Source organism: Oreochromis aureus, linkage group 1, assembly GCF_013358895.1.
Source record: "Oreochromis aureus strain Israel breed Guangdong linkage group 1, ZZ_aureus, whole genome shotgun sequence".
NCBI classification, from domain to species: Eukaryota; Metazoa; Chordata; class Actinopteri; order Cichliformes; family Cichlidae; genus Oreochromis; species Oreochromis aureus.
In genome coordinates this window covers 39,774,834-39,792,858 of record NC_052942.1, presented here as the reverse complement: position 1 = coordinate 39,792,858, position 18,025 = coordinate 39,774,834, and the positions used below count along the sequence as shown (strand labels likewise).

At 42.6% G+C, this 18,025-nt stretch overlaps 2 protein-coding genes across 4 annotated transcripts; one reads left to right on the top strand and one right to left on the bottom strand.

Moving 5' to 3' along the window:
* The first annotated feature begins 888 nt into the window (after nt 1-888).
* LOC116329003 (stathmin-4-like) lies at nt 889-10,502 on the top strand. 3 transcript variants are annotated; one of them, XM_039613964.1, is made up of 8 exons: nt 889-2,227; nt 3,168-3,580; nt 5,286-5,356; nt 5,438-5,533; nt 6,084-6,292; nt 7,284-7,448; nt 7,561-7,578; nt 8,990-10,502. In XM_039613964.1, exons 3-8 carry the CDS (start codon nt 5,344-5,346, stop codon nt 8,996-8,998), a joined length of 510 nt encoding a protein of 169 aa, XP_039469898.1. In that variant the 5' UTR covers nt 889-2,227; nt 3,168-3,580; nt 5,286-5,343; the 3' UTR covers nt 8,999-10,502. The 3 variants fall into 3 exon arrangements, with proteins under 3 accessions (XP_039469898.1, XP_039469895.1, XP_039469901.1); XM_039613961.1 differs by having other exon boundaries at nt 895-2,227; nt 6,081-6,292; XM_039613967.1 differs by lacking the exons at nt 889-2,227; nt 3,168-3,580 and adding an exon at nt 5,022-5,051 and having other exon boundaries at nt 6,081-6,292.
* A 64-nt stretch (nt 10,503-10,566) lies between these two features.
* LOC116329001 (interleukin-17F-like) lies at nt 10,567-12,468 on the bottom strand. The gene is made up of 3 exons (XM_031750900.2): nt 12,228-12,468; nt 11,463-11,653; nt 10,567-11,365 (listed from the first exon to the last, which is right to left on the bottom strand). The coding sequence occupies exons 1-3, from the start codon at nt 12,258-12,260 to the stop codon at nt 11,122-11,124; spliced, it is 468 nt and encodes a 155-aa protein (XP_031606760.1). The 5' UTR covers nt 12,261-12,468; the 3' UTR covers nt 10,567-11,121.
* Between the last annotated feature and the right edge of the window lie 5,557 nt (nt 12,469-18,025).

The following is an 18,025-nucleotide window of genomic DNA, read 5'->3' as shown; positions in this document are numbered from 1 at the left end:
GATTTCTCATGCATTACAGGTTGGTGGCAGAGACTGTATATAAAAGATGGTCAGCCACTGTGATGTCACCTCCTCCCATTGTGAAGCATTTTCACCAAAATACTTTTAAACCTGATTGTAAGTGAGAAACTGAAGGATGCTGATGAGCCTGGATTGTTCTTATTTTCTGACTGTAGTGAGGCCAAAATTAATTTCATGTTTTATTCAAGACTTGAAACCAGCGACTGAGATCATTAGCTTATTTTCTCATAGTCAGACTTGTAGCCGTGTGGATGTTTCAATTTGGCTGTGGGCATGTGTACTGGCGACCTGTGCAGGTTGTACGCCGCCCTTTGCCCAGTGAAGCCTGCAGGGCCCCGCCCCCTCCACACAGTGAACACGCCACTGTACCACAGGCAGCTGCTCAGCAGGGAGTCAGTATCAGTACCTTTGTCCAACCCTCTAACTCTAACCTTACACAAACGTTTTCTCAACGTTACCCTGACCTCAACCTAACCTGATTATAACCCTAACCTTACTCCAATGTTACTGTAACCTTGCCCTAACCATAGTCCAACATTACTACTATTACTAACCTAATTCTAATGTTTGTGTAACACTGCAGGTTATGTCCTCACAGCATGAGTAAAAGATGCTCTAATGTGTTTGTCCAGTCTCACCTCAGCTGCATGACTCATCCACTTTACTTTCTTGCTTTCACTCAGTCACATTATGATGACATCACTCCGAATCCATTTCATTGCAATGACCTCACTGTTGGTGACATCATCTTACGGCCTCAGAGGTGATGTCACCTCTTCCAGTTATTCTGCTGCTGTTTGTCCTCAAAAGCATCCTGCAGAACTGGCCAGAGCCCCGCCTCCTCTGTTCCCATCACATCTGTTCTATTCTATTCTATTCTATTCTATTGCAAACAGCCTCATTTCTGTTCTGCAGCAACACCTTAGTGCTCAAATAAAAGCTCAATATGTTATTGTTTCTGCTGAATCTATGACCTGATTTTACATCAGACACACACACACACACACAGAAGGTGTGGCTCTGAGCACTCTCAGCTGATTGGCTGCAGATGACATCATCAGTTGGGATGTGGAGGTCTCTCCTTCTCCTTGTTGCTGCAGCCTCTCCCTCACCGTGCCTACACACACACACACACACACACACACACACACACTGCAGATGCATTACATCATCTGGTTCAGAGTTGGGGGCAGCTTGTGAGAACATTATGTTCTGCTGCAGTGCATCATGGGAGCTGGAGTTCAGTCCTTCAGTGGTCACTCCCAGGTCATTTTCTGTGTTTTATTGAACCACTCTCATGTGACTAAGATTAAGAGATTAGATTAGTAACCTCGCCCATGGTTTTTGGGCCCTTTAGTCTTTATTCAGACAGGACAGCGGAGCGCGTGCGGGGGAAGACACAGTAAATGCCCTCGGGAATCAAACTTGGCTTCTGTAGAGCGTTTGGGTCACATGCTCCGCCCTGTTCGTGATGCTGGCGTCACTCTTGACTGATGCTGGGTCCGTTTTTGGAGTCTCTTTTGTGCGTTTGTCTTTGCCCATCGGGAACCCATGGATATTTTTGGGTGCTCGGGAATTCTCAGTGTGACGTTGAGAATTCCCAAGCATCCAAAATCATCCAAAAGCATCTCAATACATGCACTACTGGTAAAGCAGTGGCCCCTAGTGGTGAAAGTTTAACTTGGCTTCTGCAGCGGGTAGCTGCTAAAATGACCTTTAAAAGCTGACAGTGCAGCTTACGCTCTGGTGCGTCTGCTGCTCGCCTGCTATCCACGAATATTTCCATCTGAAGCAGGTGCCTTCCTGCTGCGTCCACGTCTGTGTGAAATATCCTCACCTGCCTCCCCCCAAACTGCACCTTGGTCAGAACTGTCTGCAGTCTAATCGATGCTGAAAGCGGTTCGAGGCGTGCATGTGCGAGCTGTCTTCTCTGGACTCCATCGCTGTGGGTTTGTCCCGTGAGTGGAGAGCGGCAGAATGTTTGGCTGCGAAGCTCGGTGACAGATGGAGGCGTTGAGCTCAAGCACAGATTTGTGTTTGTGTGCCGAGGATGAGTAACGCTTCTTTGTCAGCCGGCAAATTTAGCGCTGACATTTCCTCAGAAACACGCCGACCCAGCAAACTGGATCAGACCGGATCAAAGCAGAGCCAGCTCACCTTACACTTCATCTCCACATGTTCTCTCGTTATTCGCCCAGCAGCACATGTATGTGGGAGGAATTTCATCCTTAGGCCTGGAGTGTGCCTTCATGCTTTTTCTGCATAGAGAAATTTGCCATTTGCCAAGGGTCAAAGGTCATGTGATGTCAACAAGCTGCTGAAAAGTTGTTGAAAATAAGTCCAGAGTTTGTAGTGTTTAGGCGTTTCCAGCATTTTCTGCAGCAAAACCAATATTTGTTCCCAAACTGCAGACGTGACGTCTGTCAAAGTTTGAAGGGAACGTTAGCGCTCCTGTGTCACCATCCACCTGTCCATCAGGGAGGCCACGCCCCTGATAATGCAAACTTTAAGCCACAGGTGGGAAACTCCAGGCCTTGAGGGTCGGTGTCCTGCAGGTTTTAGAGCTCACCCTGGGTCAGCGCCCCTGAATCTAATGATTAGTTCGTTACCAGGCCTCTGGAGAACTGCAAGACATGTTGAGGAGGTCATTTAGCCATTTAAATCAGCTGTGTTGGATGAAGGACACATCTAAACCTGCAGGGACACCGGCCCTCGAGGCCTGGAGTTCCTCCACTCTGCTTTAACCCTTAATACAGTTTAAACAGGTGAGTCATAAAAACATCCTTCCCCCCACCGCCGGGGCCTCATTGCCTCATTAGAGTTACTTCTGACTTGGTAGAGCTGTTTAAGTTACAATCAAATGACCTTTGACTTGCAGAACTCTGTAGACTTGTGGCGCATGCAGCACATGCAGCACATGCAGCACATGCAGCTACAGATCTTATTTTAATAAACACGGTGACTGAAGGCTCACCTCTGTCCTGCTCCTGTGGACAGAGGATGTCTCTTTCACATTAAAAGCATTAATATTTTTGCTTGTTTGATGTCTTTTTTTTTTTACATTTTTGTAAATCTTTAGAAGCCTCTTAGAAGAAAGCATTTTATCTTTTTAAAAACGCCTGAATCTTTTCTGTGTTGTTGTCGAGGCTCGGCTTCTCGGGCTGTGAGGTCGTGCCGCTGCTTCCATGAAGCCTTTGTTGGTGCTGCACACATGAAATCCCAGGAAAGTCGATCGCTGCTTAATTTCAGTTGATTTTTCATCTTTAAAACATTCATTTTTCTTTCAGTAAGTGACAAAGTTTGTTCTCCTGATTCTGATGAAGACCTTTAGTTACTGGTCAGGAGGATTCCTCTGAAATAAACCAACACCACCTCCTCCACCTCCTCTCCTTCTCCTCCTCTGCACTGCTGGACCAATCGCAGCCCAGCATCCCTGCCGGCCAATCAGAGGGTTGGTGGGTGATGTCATGTATCGGGCTGCTGTGTGGTGGTGCTGATGCTGCTGAGCTGCAGATCTTCAGTGTGAACTGAGAAGAGCTGGAGCGAGCATCGCTGCAGGGTGAGTGACAGATCCACTCATTCACCTCCACACTGATTATTTTTATTATTATTTTTTTTATTTTCTGCAGCTCAGAGCAGAAAGATGAGGCGATAAAAGCAGATTTCTCTGATGTGACTCGGTTTCTTTGTTCATGCATTTGTTCCTCTGCAGTTTCTCTTCATCTCTTCCTTCTGTCTCGCTCTCGTGCATCCTCTCCTGCGTCTTTTCTCTCCATTTTTCTTCTTTAGTTTTTGTTTCATTCGGTTTGCTGTTTGAGCTCAGCTCCTTCGTCTCTGCAGAAGGCGATGCGCTTTCTGGCAACAATGACATCATCGCTGAGAGCATGCACACACACACACACTCACAGATGCACACAGTGACACACACACCCAAAGTTAGGACATTGTGTTTGCGTTTGTATTTAAATTTTGCAACAAATTCACATTTTTAATCAGTTTCTGCAGAAAAAAGCAAATGTAAACATAAATATGCCTCCTCATTTACAAAGTAGAGATTTGCTGCTTTTCTCCATTTACTCTCTGGATCTTTGTGCCTTCTGATGTTTAGAATTAGAAATGCAGTTTGTGGAGATAAATGTTGGTATTTTCTTCATTTTCTGGGCTGCAGACATGAAATGATCAAATGCAAATAGCTTAAAAGATGAACTTGTAGTGAAAGATGAATCTTAAGCAGGCGTGCATAATAGATGGAGTTGACTTTGAAATTCAAATGATTTTCATGCAGTTTGTAATTTGCTGTAATGACTGTGTGACATCGTGTTCACCAGGCTTTCAGAACAGATCAGAGTTTTTCTGCAGGAAAAAGTTCAAATAAGCATCATGATCAGGTTCATCTGCTTTTCTGCAGATGAACGTGAATATTTCGCTTCTGTTAGAGAATGCAGGAATGAAATAATCAGTGGAAATAGTTCTATAAATGATGTTTCTGCCCTAAATCATGAGTTTTCTTTTCTGGCTCTGCTGACTGTTTGTGCAGCAGCTGCAGAGTTCAGATAACATTGTGTTTGCTGTGGTTTCATAACAGATGCAGCACTTTTCTGCAGACAAAACTGCAAATACAACAGTAATCTGTTTCTTCAGAGAAGATCTGCTTTTAAATCTTTACATTTTTTAGAACTAATGAGGTCAGTGTCAATGTGAGACACTGCAGACATGAAGCGATCCGTAGAATCTCTCTGTAAAGCCTTACGCGGAAGAAAGTGATGATGTTCCTGCACATGTGATCTGAATGATCTCTGATGAGGAAACACCAGAAAAGCTGCTGAGTTTTTGTTTCTGGGGCACACTGAGGGTTTCTCTCTGCAGCGGCGGCTTCGCTCCGGAGGCCGAAGCCTGAGCGGCTCCTCGTGTCTCTGCTGCTGATTCATTCGTCACACTGAGGGGATTATTTTAAGCTCCCGAAGCAAATCAGTGGCAGGTGTCGAATCTTCTCGTGTGAATGACTCATACGAGCCGAGAAAAGCTGCATCGTGAGCAAAAGCTGACCTTTAAATCGAATCGATGGCAGAGATATTCTTAGTGTGTGAACCAGAGAGAGCAAAATGACACTGAATCACAGTTTCACTGGAGAAAAGCAGATGAGCGAGCTGCAGATGAAACAGTAAAAGCAAAGATGCGGCTCGTGCAGGTTTTGATGATTGTGTTGCTGCCTGAGAGGCGTCGTTGTTCATCTGCTTCCACTTATTAGATGTGTCTCTCTGCAGGAACAGACTCTACCTCACCACAGTGTCTTTGACTGAGAACAGCAGCAGCAGCAGCAGGATGACTCTCGCAGGTAAAGGACTTTTCTTTTTGCTTTTATCTCTCAGTCCTGTCTGCGGCTTTTCTTTATATCTTTTCCCTCTGAACGTTCCAGCTTACAGGGAGAAGATGCGAGACCTCCCCCTGGTGTCTCTCTTCTGCTCCTGCATCCTTCCCGAGCCCAGAGAGCCGGCAGCCGACAAGAAGGAAGGTCAGCAGCACAAAGTCACCTTTGTCCCACAGGACAGGAAGTAATGGTGTCCTGCTAAAAACAGTCAAAATGTCTGCAGTGAAAAAGGACTACAGATTCAGGCTGTCTATAAGCTACAGCAGGAAAGACAATGCTGAGGCTGCTTTTTGTTGGTCATACCAGTAAATGAAACCAGAGAATTAAATTAAATGTAAAGAACACAAAATATTTGCCCAAAAAGCTGCAGGCTGAACCTTTCGAGGCTGAGCTCTCTCTGAATGGAAACACTTTTATATTCAGTGTTGAATAAATCATCAAATTTTGAGATGTACAGTTTAATAACCAGCCCATTAATGATTCATAAAAATCTAAATCTCATGCACTGGGAGCTCTGGTCAGAGCACCTGTGAAAACCGATGTTTTAAAAGTTGCAGAGCTAAATCCGTCCGTGTCCGAGGAAGATGTACAAAACAGTAGTTTAACGTAAATCCCAACAGTGAAGTCAGCCAAATGAAGCCATAATAACCGCGGCTTATCTTCATCTCACCGCCTCATCCTCTCTCTGCAGCAGCAGGCGTGGTGGATTTGAACCTCTGCAACATCCGGGACATGGAGGTGATTGAACTGAGCAAGCGAGCGAGTGGCCAGGCCTTCGAGGTCATCCTGAAGCCACCCACCTTCGACGGCGCCCCTGAGCTCAGGGCCACAACACCGCCTCGCCAGAAACCATCGCTGGCGGAGATCCAGAAGAAACTGGATGCTGCTCAGGAAAGGAGGAAGGTGTGTGTGTGTGTGTGTGTGTGTGTCAAAGTAGCAGGTGAAAAGTGTTTAAGGTCATAAATTTGATGTCTCATTTAAAAACATTTAAATATTTTTAATGCACGTAACATTAATTTATTAATGTTTAACAGTTTTTCTCGTATTGCCTCTTGAGCTGACGTTTTGGACAAATTAAAATGTTGACCTGATTTGGTCACACTGGGATGAACAGAGTTAGTACAGTTCAAGCTAAGGAGAACAAACGTACCCGAAATGCACAATTTATGGAAATTCTCCAACGAGTTTAAGAGAAATGTCAATAAAAACAGAGATGTGAGGCTCATAGTGTCAGTAGTCAGACAGATTCATCCTCAGGTCACCACGAATATCTGTGCAGGTTTAAATAGAATAGAATAGAATAGAATAGAATAGAATAGAATAGAATTCAACTTTATTGTCATTGCACATGCACAGGTACAGGGCAACGAAATGCAGTTTGCATCCATCCAGAAGTGCTTTAGTGATATAGATATATTACAATATATATTAGCAATAATATAGATATGCAAGTATATTACAGAAATGGGTCTATTATGGTATGTTATAATGCACACGGTATGAAGTATGTTATGAATATTCTATAACTATAAGTATGTACAGGCTATGAACAGGATATAAATATGAAAAAAACTATACAGAAATATGAGATATACAGTTATACAGAAATGTGAACTATGCAAGTTATAAACAGTTGTAGGATTAAAAATTATCGTATGTACAGAATGATTATTGCAGTCCATCCAGTAGATGTGAGATGTTACTACAAAAAATTAGGGGCCCTAAAATCGAACTCTGAGGAACGCCGCAAGTTCTTTCAAAGTGTTCTACGTGTCTGTTCAGACAAATACATTTCAAGATATTTGAGAAAGGGACATCATCGCGATCACTGCTAACCTGACATCAGTGTAAAGAGACGAAACGCAGTAACAATCCTCCCTCTGATTCGCTCTAGTGTCAGGAGGCGGAGCTGCTGAAGCACCTGGCCGAGAGGAGGGAGCACGAGCGGGAAGTTGCTCAGAAAGCTTTGGCCAAAGAGTGTCAGGAGCATCGCGCCACCGCTGACAAGGAGCAGCGGCAGATGCACCTGAACGCCTCACAGGAGAGGCGCCACGAGGAGGTGAGGACCACAGTTTTACACTGCGAGATGTTACCTTCATTTACTGAAAATAAAATCTGAACTCTGGAAATAAATCACTAAAAGGAGCCTGGTTTCTGTTTGTGTCTTTCAGGACAAGCACAGTGTGGAGGTGAGCACAGGCTGAAAAAAGAGGGAATCTGGGTAGAAACTGTGAGACAAAATGTTTTGATTTTAATGTCTGTTGCTTCTTTTGGGAGAAAACTCTTAATGAGGCTACGTACACACAACTACAGAAACACTAGAGACTCAAATAACACAGTTTACAGTAGCAAACATGCAGTCAAACCAAGTTACTGACAGTTCACGTTTATAATAAGCTACCAAAACTGCAGCAAGGTGATAAGAAATTCTCTTAAAAGATGGAAAAACATAACCACGATTAGTCTGAATAAAAACTCTAACAAGGCAAAGTGGGTCCAAGTCAAAACATCAAAGTCAAGACTCAAAGATAGAAGTCTGAAAACAACTCGTCGACTTGAGACTAGTTGAAACACCCGGCACTGTAATAGTTAACAAGAAGAGGTTATTTAGCTAGAAATGTCAAAATCCTTCTAATAGCACAGGGTTGGGGAAGGAGCTGGGTTAGGGATACTCAGAGAGAAACTGAGACAACATGAATATCTCAGTTATATCTCGATGGTCGTTGTTGGGATATTGTGGTTTAGGTGAAACCTTTCACAACACAAGCAGTGGCCCCTAAAACTGAGGAAAACCACGAGTTATTTTACAACAATAACTTTTTAAAGACTGAGACAATGATCTCTTAGCTTTCTTTCTGATTTCAGTGGGTAACAGTGTAACGCTGTGATCCAATTTTAACAGCCGCCTGAATAAGAGAGACAAGCTTAAAGGAACTTTTGGGGGGTTCTGATAGCATAGAGTTAGCGATGAGATACCTTGCCTTAAGGCGACTGCTGTTGTGATTTGATGTTATAGAAATAAAATTGAATTAAAATTGAATAGTTGTTGGATCTCTGAGGAACGCCAGAACAACTTTCAGACAGGTTTCTCATTGTGATTGTTCAAATCAAACTGACCAACCACAGTGAGATTGTGTCATTTCATCTCTTAACATCCACCGGGTCACCGATGACCCGTGCAGCGTTTGGGTTGGGTTCTGTTGCCTTGTTCAGTTATTTTGGCATGAAAGCTTTTCAATGTGGCGTTTCCAGACTGTTCTAAATACAAAATGAGTGTTTGGACAGTAACCAAAGTCAAAGCCTACCCTTAGATTCACATGTCACAGGTTACCTGGAGGATGTGAAGAGGAGAGAGCAAAACTGCAAAGACAAAATAATTACAACTTGCAGATATAAAGCAGATTCACTTTTACTGGATCAAAGGGTTGTAGACTAAACCAGAAAAAGGTGCCAGAGGTACAGAAATGTGTTTAGCGAGAGCCTGTAGCTCATATCCCTGCAGGTTTTAAGCTTTTTAATATCTTCACCTCCTCCTCGTTTAAATGTGAGTGTTTGTGGACGTCTCTGTGGTAACAACAACCTCCTGTTCTCCACTCCCAGGTGTCTTGATGGCCTGATCACAACACAAGCTGAACCTTATTTGGAAGCCATTTTGGAGGGCTGATGAGCTGATATTTGATGTGCCGGGATGCTGGCGCTACTCCGGCTCAGAGACTGACAGGAAGTAGCTCTGAAAAGAGTGAGAGAAGAAGACGATGAGGGGGGCGGAAGGGAAGACCGACTGCACAACACCTCCTCTGTACAACCAGGACTCTCTTTAACAAGACGAACTCTTTATAACGAGACGGACGCTCAGATTCAGTCGTCATTAGATGGTTTGAAGGGGTTTTACTGTGCTTTGTTTCCATGCCAACGGTGCCAATGTGCTCGTGTGTGTGAATGTGTGTGCCTATCAACCAAACATGAATTGGGCCTAACATGAACCCGATGCATCCCCTACGACTGAAAGGAAACCTTCCTCTCGGACTTTGAACATCAAAATTAATTGCCTGGAATTACCGCTGCTCTCAATCAAACAGCTCCATCTGCTGGATCGTTTAAATCATTGCATGCGGCTCTTTAGAGACATCCAGTGGCATCTGTAGCTATAAAATAAGCTTCGAGCAGATTGTTTTTGTCTTTTAGGATCAGAGTCAAGATCACTGAAAGTGAGTCCAAGACGAGTTAGTGTTTCTGAGGTCAATTTAAGACAAACATCAGTAAAAATAGAGCTGAACTTAGTTGTAGAGGTGAGATTACCATCAATGAAATCACCGCTACACAGGAAATCAAACCACACCCTAAAATCACCAAACCAAAACAGCGCTGGCCTCCAGGGCAGCTCGTTTCACCCGTTCTTTTCATACTTTTATAGGCAGAAGTTCTAGGCGCTGTGCAGAGGTGGAGACATCACACCTTTGCTGTTTCACAGATGATGTGGTTTGGATCGCTAGATTCTGTTGTGGTGACGAGAGAGAGCTGAGCGTCGAGGCGAAGCCGTCAGTCAATCCACGCTCCTACCCTCACCGATGGCCCCGAGCGGAGGGTGGTGACCGAAAGAGATGAGGGGGTGAGGACCTCAGAGTAGACTCCTTCACCCCAAAAAGAGTCAGTTGAGGTGGTTGAGCATCTGGCCAGGATGCCTTATGGGCATTTCCTAGATGACCTGTTTCCTCCTGGGCGTCTCCTACAGGGAGGAGACGGTCTGCATGTTTGGAAACACCTCAGTGTCCCCCCAGAAGAGCCGGAGCTAGCCGGGAAGAGTGAGCGCAACCAAAAGACAAATCTGAACCGAAGCGCAGGTTTTCCTGTTTCAGACGCTGCCTTTAGGTTTGTTTCCCATCAGTTATGCATCTCTTTGTCTTTCCTGTGTGAAATGGATGCGACACAATGCTTCTGAGACATCAGTGATGTTTGCTGCACCCTGCTGCATCGAATGAGTGACTGGACCGATGTGTGTACAGTGTTTACAGCTGCTTCTCACTGCAACATCATGTAGGATTATGATATGATTATGATAATGTACAGAAATCACATTATATTTTAAATTCAACAATAAAACAGTCACACTTTACTACTTTGTTCAGGTTTTTTATTGAGTCAGATTCTGGACTATAAATACATTAAGATTCAATAAATATCTACCGAAGAGCACAAAATACTTAAATAAAACAAAATTAAATTACTTTAAACCATAAATAACAGAAAGAATATGAAATAAATCTCTGCTTTTAAATCTCAGCTACAGTGTGCGTTTGGTTGTGTAGTTTCTCCCATTTTCTATTTCTGGAGTAAATGTGAGCTGTTTAATAATAATAATAACAGTAATGATAATAATAATAATAATCGCTGGAAATATACATAAAACAAAACGATGGCAGGTTTAACGCTAAGCAGCATTTCACTAAGTCACTGAGATGAAACAGCAGACTGAAGTCAGTCTGTCGGTCATCAGCTCTCATTCATTTAAATAAACGTACTCTGACAGCTTTAAATTATATTTAAATTAGATATTATTAGATTTTTGTCGCTTTTGTCGGATTTTCTTATTTACATGCAGGTAATTCTGTATTTTACATGTATGGACCCCAATTTCATGTTGGATGAGAAAATCATTTCTCATGAAATCCTTGATGGATTCGTTTTCTCTCGACATTCCCGGTCTTCCGTACGCGAGCCTGTTTTGCTGCTCCTCACTGCTGGATTCGGACCACAGGCTTGACACAGGTGCAGCCCACTGAGATGAGGCGGGACTCCAGGCGGTAGTGGTAGTCTGCTGACCCTTCTGGCCTGATGCGCCGCAGCAGCAGCACCTGGTGCATGATGGGTCTGGACTCCAGGTTCCGGTCCTCCTGGCCCTGTGAGTTCAGGCAGCCTTGCAGCAGGCAGTGAGCCTCCGACAGGAAGGGAGGGAACAGAGTGTCGTCAGTGGTGACGCTGAGGATGGCGAGAGAGAAGGGACAAAAACAAAAGATGATTAAAAGCGCTGTGTAAGCTCTGTGATTAAAGGGCCATGCCACAGTTTGTCACTCACTTGTACGTCCACGGCGAGATGGAGGCGTTGTTCAGCAGCCTGGTGTGTCTGTGGGTGGCCAGAGTTTTGGCGTCCAGCTGCAGGGAGACTGTTTCTAGCGTGGCACCATGCTTGTGTGTCCTTCCTGTTTTCGGCATGGCCGCAGCCTCTGTGATCATCATCATCATCATTATTGCCACGACACAGGCGGCCTGAGGAAGAGAAGCCACAAAACCTTTTTTTAAAAACTTTTTTTTCAGATAACGTCATTGTAATAAACTTTTTCTCAGTTTTCTACGAGATACTGCAAGAAAAAATTTCACAAATCAGGGTTATCTATAGATGACACTTTATATTATAAGATAAAGAGCCTGCAATATCAGCGATAAAACCCCAGTGACCGGAGACTGTGGTGAGGAAGAACGTCATTTTAGCAGGAAGAGGCATCTGGCAGTAACGGAGGATTATTTTATTTCATAAAATCAACATATGTTTGTAAAACTTGTTCTTATGATGAAATAACAGAGGACTTCCAGACAATGTTGTTTTTTTTAAGTAAATAAAATGTAAAAAAAAGAAAAAATTAAAGGACCCGTTGTTGTTGTTTGAGGAACTGTTGAATTACATAAGTGCCGAATGGAAGTTTCTTGTGTTAATTTATCAGTAACCCCCTGGGATTGCAAACAATAATCATGATAAACCATTTCAACATTTGCAAGTTGTATAGCTACGTAATCATTTAAATTGGGGCTTCCATAAACATTTTAGTGGCGAGCGTTTTCTTACCGTCACTTTGGAGGAGTTTGTCGCTGAAAACATGCTGCCAGGCTTCTCTTTTCGTTCTTCGGTCGGATGTCCTGGTTGTTTCGTTTTTGGGGTTTTTTTCAGGTTGAGAAGTTGTTGGATTTTTTTTTTAAACCCTGGGGCTCTGTGGGTTGAAGGCTCCTCGGGCTCTGCTGGAGGTTCAGGCTCTGCTGGCTCTTGTCAGAAACCTGAACGTCAGGTTGTGCCTTTGTCTTCCTTCTTGTTTCGTGGTGTTCCGTGTGATTGCAACTCGGAGCTGCTCTCATTTTTATGGTGAATGACACCTCCTCTCATGATGTCACTTTCTTTCTTGGTCCCTCTCTCCCTCTTCTTTGATCTTCATCTGTAAACCACACAGAATGCATGACGAGGCCCGAACGTCGACCCACTTTCGCGTTCAATCTCGAGGTTAAAGTTTTTGGCACACAAAGAAAATTTGCTGCAGATTTTTTTAGGTCAGCTCATCCTCTGGCGTCTCAGGTCTTTACCTTAGCACACAATATGATAATTCTTCATAAAATTAAAGCAAGCAAGCAATTTATTTATATAGCACTTTCAGATCAGCCCCCAGCTGAACACAAAGTGCTGTACACTTGACATGCCAAAATGATACATTAAACATGTTAAAAAAAATAAGAAAAATAATAATATAAAATAAATAAAATATATATATATAAATGATTATTAAAAGGACATTAAAATAAATAAAATTAGCACAAATAGCAAAGACAATAATAAAATAGTATAAAAAATGATGATGAGAATTACATTTAAAACAATAAAATCAGCACATTAGATCAAAACAATAAAATCAATAAAATCAGGGTCAGACTGTGTCATGTGCCAAGGAGTAAAAATGGGTTTTAAGACGCGTTTTAAAAGTGGACAGTGAAGGGGCCTCTCTAATGTGCTGGGGCAGATTGTTCCACAGATTAGGAGCAGCAATAGAGAAGGCCCTGTCCCCTCTGAGCTTCCTCTTGGACCTGGGTACCTCCAGGAGTAGCTTGTCAGCTGACCTGAGAGACCTGGGGGGTGAGTAAGGATGCAGAAGCTCAGAGAGGTAAGTTGGGGCAAGACCGTTTAAACATTTAAACACAAACATGAGGATTTTAAAATGAACTCTAAGATATACAGGCAGCCAATGGAGTGAAGCCAGGGTGGGAGTTATGTGCTCTCTTTTACGAGTTTTGGTTAAAAGTCGTGCAGCAGAATTCTGGACCAGCTGCAGACGGAGAGAGAAGATGCTGACTAACTCCACAATATAGTGCATTACAGTAATCTAGACGACATGAAATAAAAGCATGGATTACCGTTTCAAGATGCGGCCTGGATAAAAAGCGCATCTGTCTAAACGTTTCGAGACATCTGAACTTTCGGTGCTCTGTGCTAAAGGCCTGAATCGCCCACACAGTTCTCTACACCACAAGTATTTAATGTAGTAAATAATCCTTTATTATTTACAGTGAAAGAGCCCAAAGCAACACGTCTTACTGTCTAAATACTGTATATGTACATTCAGTGGCATTATTCCTCCTGATATGTCGTCAGCATCTGATTCCTTCAGTAAATATTTTACATTTATCTCTAAACTAAGTTTCAGATCTTCCATCTGCAGTCGGCTTATCAGCCATCATCTGCGGTCGCCAATCTTTACTATCAAAGAGCCCAGAAAGATCTTCATTTCATGTTTTATATAATGCGGTAACAAGGAAAATTCAGCCCTTCAACAATCCTTATCATGATTGTAGATAATGTTATCACACGTGACTCCTTTGTAGTGGCTTTTTTCGATTATTTGGTACTTTACATTTGTATATTTGTTACAATACGCCGTCTGTGTTGTGTTTGTGAGATCATGGAGCTAAATGTACCGAGAATCTTCTTGCTTTCATTATCAACAAAGAAGCACCTTTAACACTTTGCAGGCCAGTATGAGTCCTACTCGTGTTTATGCAAAGGAATCAAATTAAAATAATGAGTAAAAAGATCAAAGTCTCGAGCTGCAGTTTGAGACTTCACAGCCTGTTTTATACAGAAATACCAGCTTGTTTTAGTTTTTGCTCTTCATTTTCATTTAATTGTCAGTTTTCAAAACTGTGTCATGTTGTGTCAGCAATCTGAGTTCATAAAGAACCTGAAGATGATTCCTTTCTGTGTTCCTTGAGGCCTAACGTCAGGATCTGCAGATCTTCTAAGCTGCTAGTTTCCTCCAAACTCCAAAGGTTTGTTTCTGCCGCAGCACCCAGTGTGGTCTTCTGCTGCTACAAGATTGACATGTTGTGCTTTCAGAGACCCTCCTATGCATGTCTCAGTTGTAATGAGTTATCTGAGTTACTGTTGCCTTCCCATTAGCATCAACAAGTATGTTCAATCAGAGAACTGCTGCTCGCTGGATATTTCCTTTTTTTTGGAACACTCTCTGCAAATTGTAGAGAAGATTGTGCACGAAAATTCCAGCAGTTTCTTAAATACTCAGAACATAAACAAAAGAGAAGTGGACATAGAGCAGAACCCTGTGGAACACCAATTTTAATGTCTCGAAAGGCTGATTTTTAAATATTAACAAGAAAAGCGAAACTTTGAAGGATTTAATTGGAAATTTCAGTTTAGAAAGCTCAACATGTCGTGTCTTTGTTTCTTTAAACCAAACGTATCAAATCAGCTTTAACAAGCGAGAAGTGGTTAATTGTTAAATCTGAGAGTTAATCCAGTCTGACACACTTTGTTACATCACAGCCTCCATAATGTTCCATGCAGTATGACTGATGCAACTGAAGAAACTTGTTAACAGTCCAGTGTGACATCACTTCATCCTGAGACCCCGTGAATCAGTCTTCCCGCCTCACCTCCGCCGGAGTTTTGAGATGTGTGTTTTGTTGCGTTGCCAGAGCTGCAGCATCAGCCATGATCGCAGGATGCAAGCGCGCTTCAATCTCTGACCTGATTTGCAGTCGTGTTGTGAATCAGGCTGGTCTAAAGTGCAGTATCATCACTGTTTTCTTCTGTTTTCTTGCAGCCTACAGTACCTGACCTGGTTTGATTGAAAGCTTGATGCTTATCAGTAATTTTCTGCTTTCTGCATCACTTCACAGCCTCGGGATGCTCATTACCATCTTAACTTTGTTCTACATCTGTCAATGAAATGTTCACACGCCATTTAAGGTAAGAAAAGGGTCACCGCATTCGAAACTCGTATTTAAAAGTCAACCTCACACCTCTTTCGTTTTTATTTCACCCGGAAAATGTAATTACTGTAAAAGAACATGGCTAGAATAAATAAAAATATCACAACATGAATAAAATTAAAAAATTAAGCTATAAACTACATGCAACTTATCTCCTTATTCCTGTGGGGGAGGTGCTCTTTGTAATATTTACAGCTGATCCTGGAAAACGAAAAGCACACTGTGGGCCAAATATATAATGTACATACATGCATCAGTTTATCTGAAGGCGCATGCCTGTCATGCATGGTTTGGTCCACGTAGAGCCTCCAGTCCCCCCCTCCCCCCACAGAAGCTGTTTCACAGGCATAAACATTATATCTCGAAAGCTGTGCAGGAAGTTTCATGAAAAAGATCTCAGCATAGATAGCATAGGTCACCTGCACGATGCAGACTAACGTTTGCGATCCGTCACTTTTGGATTTGGCCTGAATCAGAGAAACTTGTGCTCTGGCTTCATATTTCAGCTGTTGCATGGATTCAAACTTATAGCAGAAATAACTCTCATGCTAATGAAGTGCACCGGTGTCTCTTCGCACTCATCAAAGGCGTAGGCGACGCAGCCTCCATCTGCTCTGCAACTGTCTGCCTTCAATATCAACTTTCCGTGACCAAACAACACGTAGGACGGCCAAAATTCATTAGGACCCTAAAGCGACTTCTGTGGGTCGGATTTAAATCACATTTAAATCCGTTTTGACACGTCACATCTTTTCTGCCACTGCGGTCTCCGGGTCGAGCGCCTCGTATGGAAACGTGTGATAAACAACTATTTGCACATCAATTAGCATCAGTCCCCTCTTTCCTTTCAACTTTCATGTGTATGTGTTGAGCAGCATAGTATAGCAGCCCACTAGGTTGGAGCTGGGTTTATGCTCATCACTACTGAGCCAAGTTACTTTTCTCAAATGAAGTGGAGTTCAGAGCATCCAATGACATCACGTTTCACTGTGTTAGATTTCACAAAAACATGTAAATATTTCCACAGGCAACAATTTTTTTTCCCTCTTCATGATTTCTGCCACAGAAAATATTCAATTGATTGAGCTGATCTGTGTGAGTTAGCCTGGAGGTTTCTTCTTGTTAAAAGGGAGTTCTTCATCCCCACACTCACCAAGTGCTGCTAATATGGGACACTGGATTCTAAAATTTTACAATCTTCATTAGGGCTTCACAACTCCTTGAATTTTAATCTCGAACAAGATTTTGGCTTTTCACGAATAAATGAACATGACTGAGTGATAGTGAAATGCTGCAGAACTCAAAGCAAAAAGCAAACTGGGTGCTCCCTCCATCAGCACCGGACTGCATGCCTAATGAGCCAGTCCAGCTTATTGTGGTCTTGGTCAGTTTACTCAGTGTTTTTGAATTTTTTACTCTTTCATGTTTCATTTATTGAAATATTCAGTGTTTCTGTTTTTTCAAGTATTTTTTCCCCTCTTCGTGTATTTAGTCTGGGTCTTGGTCCTGAGTGGTTCTGGCGTTTAATTCCTCTTTCAGTGTTGTGTTAAGTCTCCTGTATGAAGTTCATGCCTGTGTGTTTGTGTTCTTAATTATCTCATGTCCTGCTTTGAAAGTTAGCGTTCCTCATATTTTACTTTTAGCTTTGCTTTCGTTGTCTCGTCGTCTGTGATTTAGTTCAGCTATGCCTTTTTCTCTCCAGCTGTCTCCACTTCCCCAAACTGCCTTCCTGTCCATATATTCAATTCACTTCAATCTAATTCAATTTTATTCATAACCAAAATCACAACAATAATATTGTAAGATAAAGACCCTACAATAATACAGAGAACCCCCAACAATTAGACAGCTCCCTACAAGCAAGCACTTTGGCAACAGTGAGAAGGAAAAACTCCCTTTTAACAGGAAGAAACCTCCGGCAGAACCAGGCTCGGGGAGGGGCGGGGCCATCTGCCGTGATAAGTTGGGGTGAGGGGAGGAAGACAGGACAAAGACCGGCTGTGGAAAAGAGACATTAATAATAACTCATAATTAAATGCAGAGAGGTGTATAAACACAATATATAGTCGCTGCCTCCACTCATGCTTTGTCAGAGTGTCTGTTCACCTTGTTTCAGTGGTTTCCAGCCCAGGCTTCAGCTTTAGGACTGGGTTTGTTTTCTGTTTGAACCTCACGCTTCACCTTTTTGGATTTTTGTAACAGTCAATAAATGGCTCACTTTAAGTTGATCTCTGGCTTTGGTCCTCATCTCCACACGTACAACGAAGTGCTACACTAAAAGACAAATCTACAAAAAATGCAAGTAATCCAGAGGAAGGTGAAGAGCTTCTCCCTCAAAGTGGATCAGCCATCATCTAGAAATACTTTCAATTTAGGTCAACTCATTTTAACCCCAGGGAAACAGAGAGGATCTCACACCTGTCAAGGATTTTACAGTGAATTTTATTTGCATCCACCTTTTTCTACAAAGATTAAGTAACAGCAAGAACAATGTAAAGGTTGAAGATGTGCAGTTTATGCTTTTTAATTTTCTTCAGTGAGACGGAGTGAATTCATGTGAACAATGACGAGCAAATTTTATTTTGCTGCAAAAAT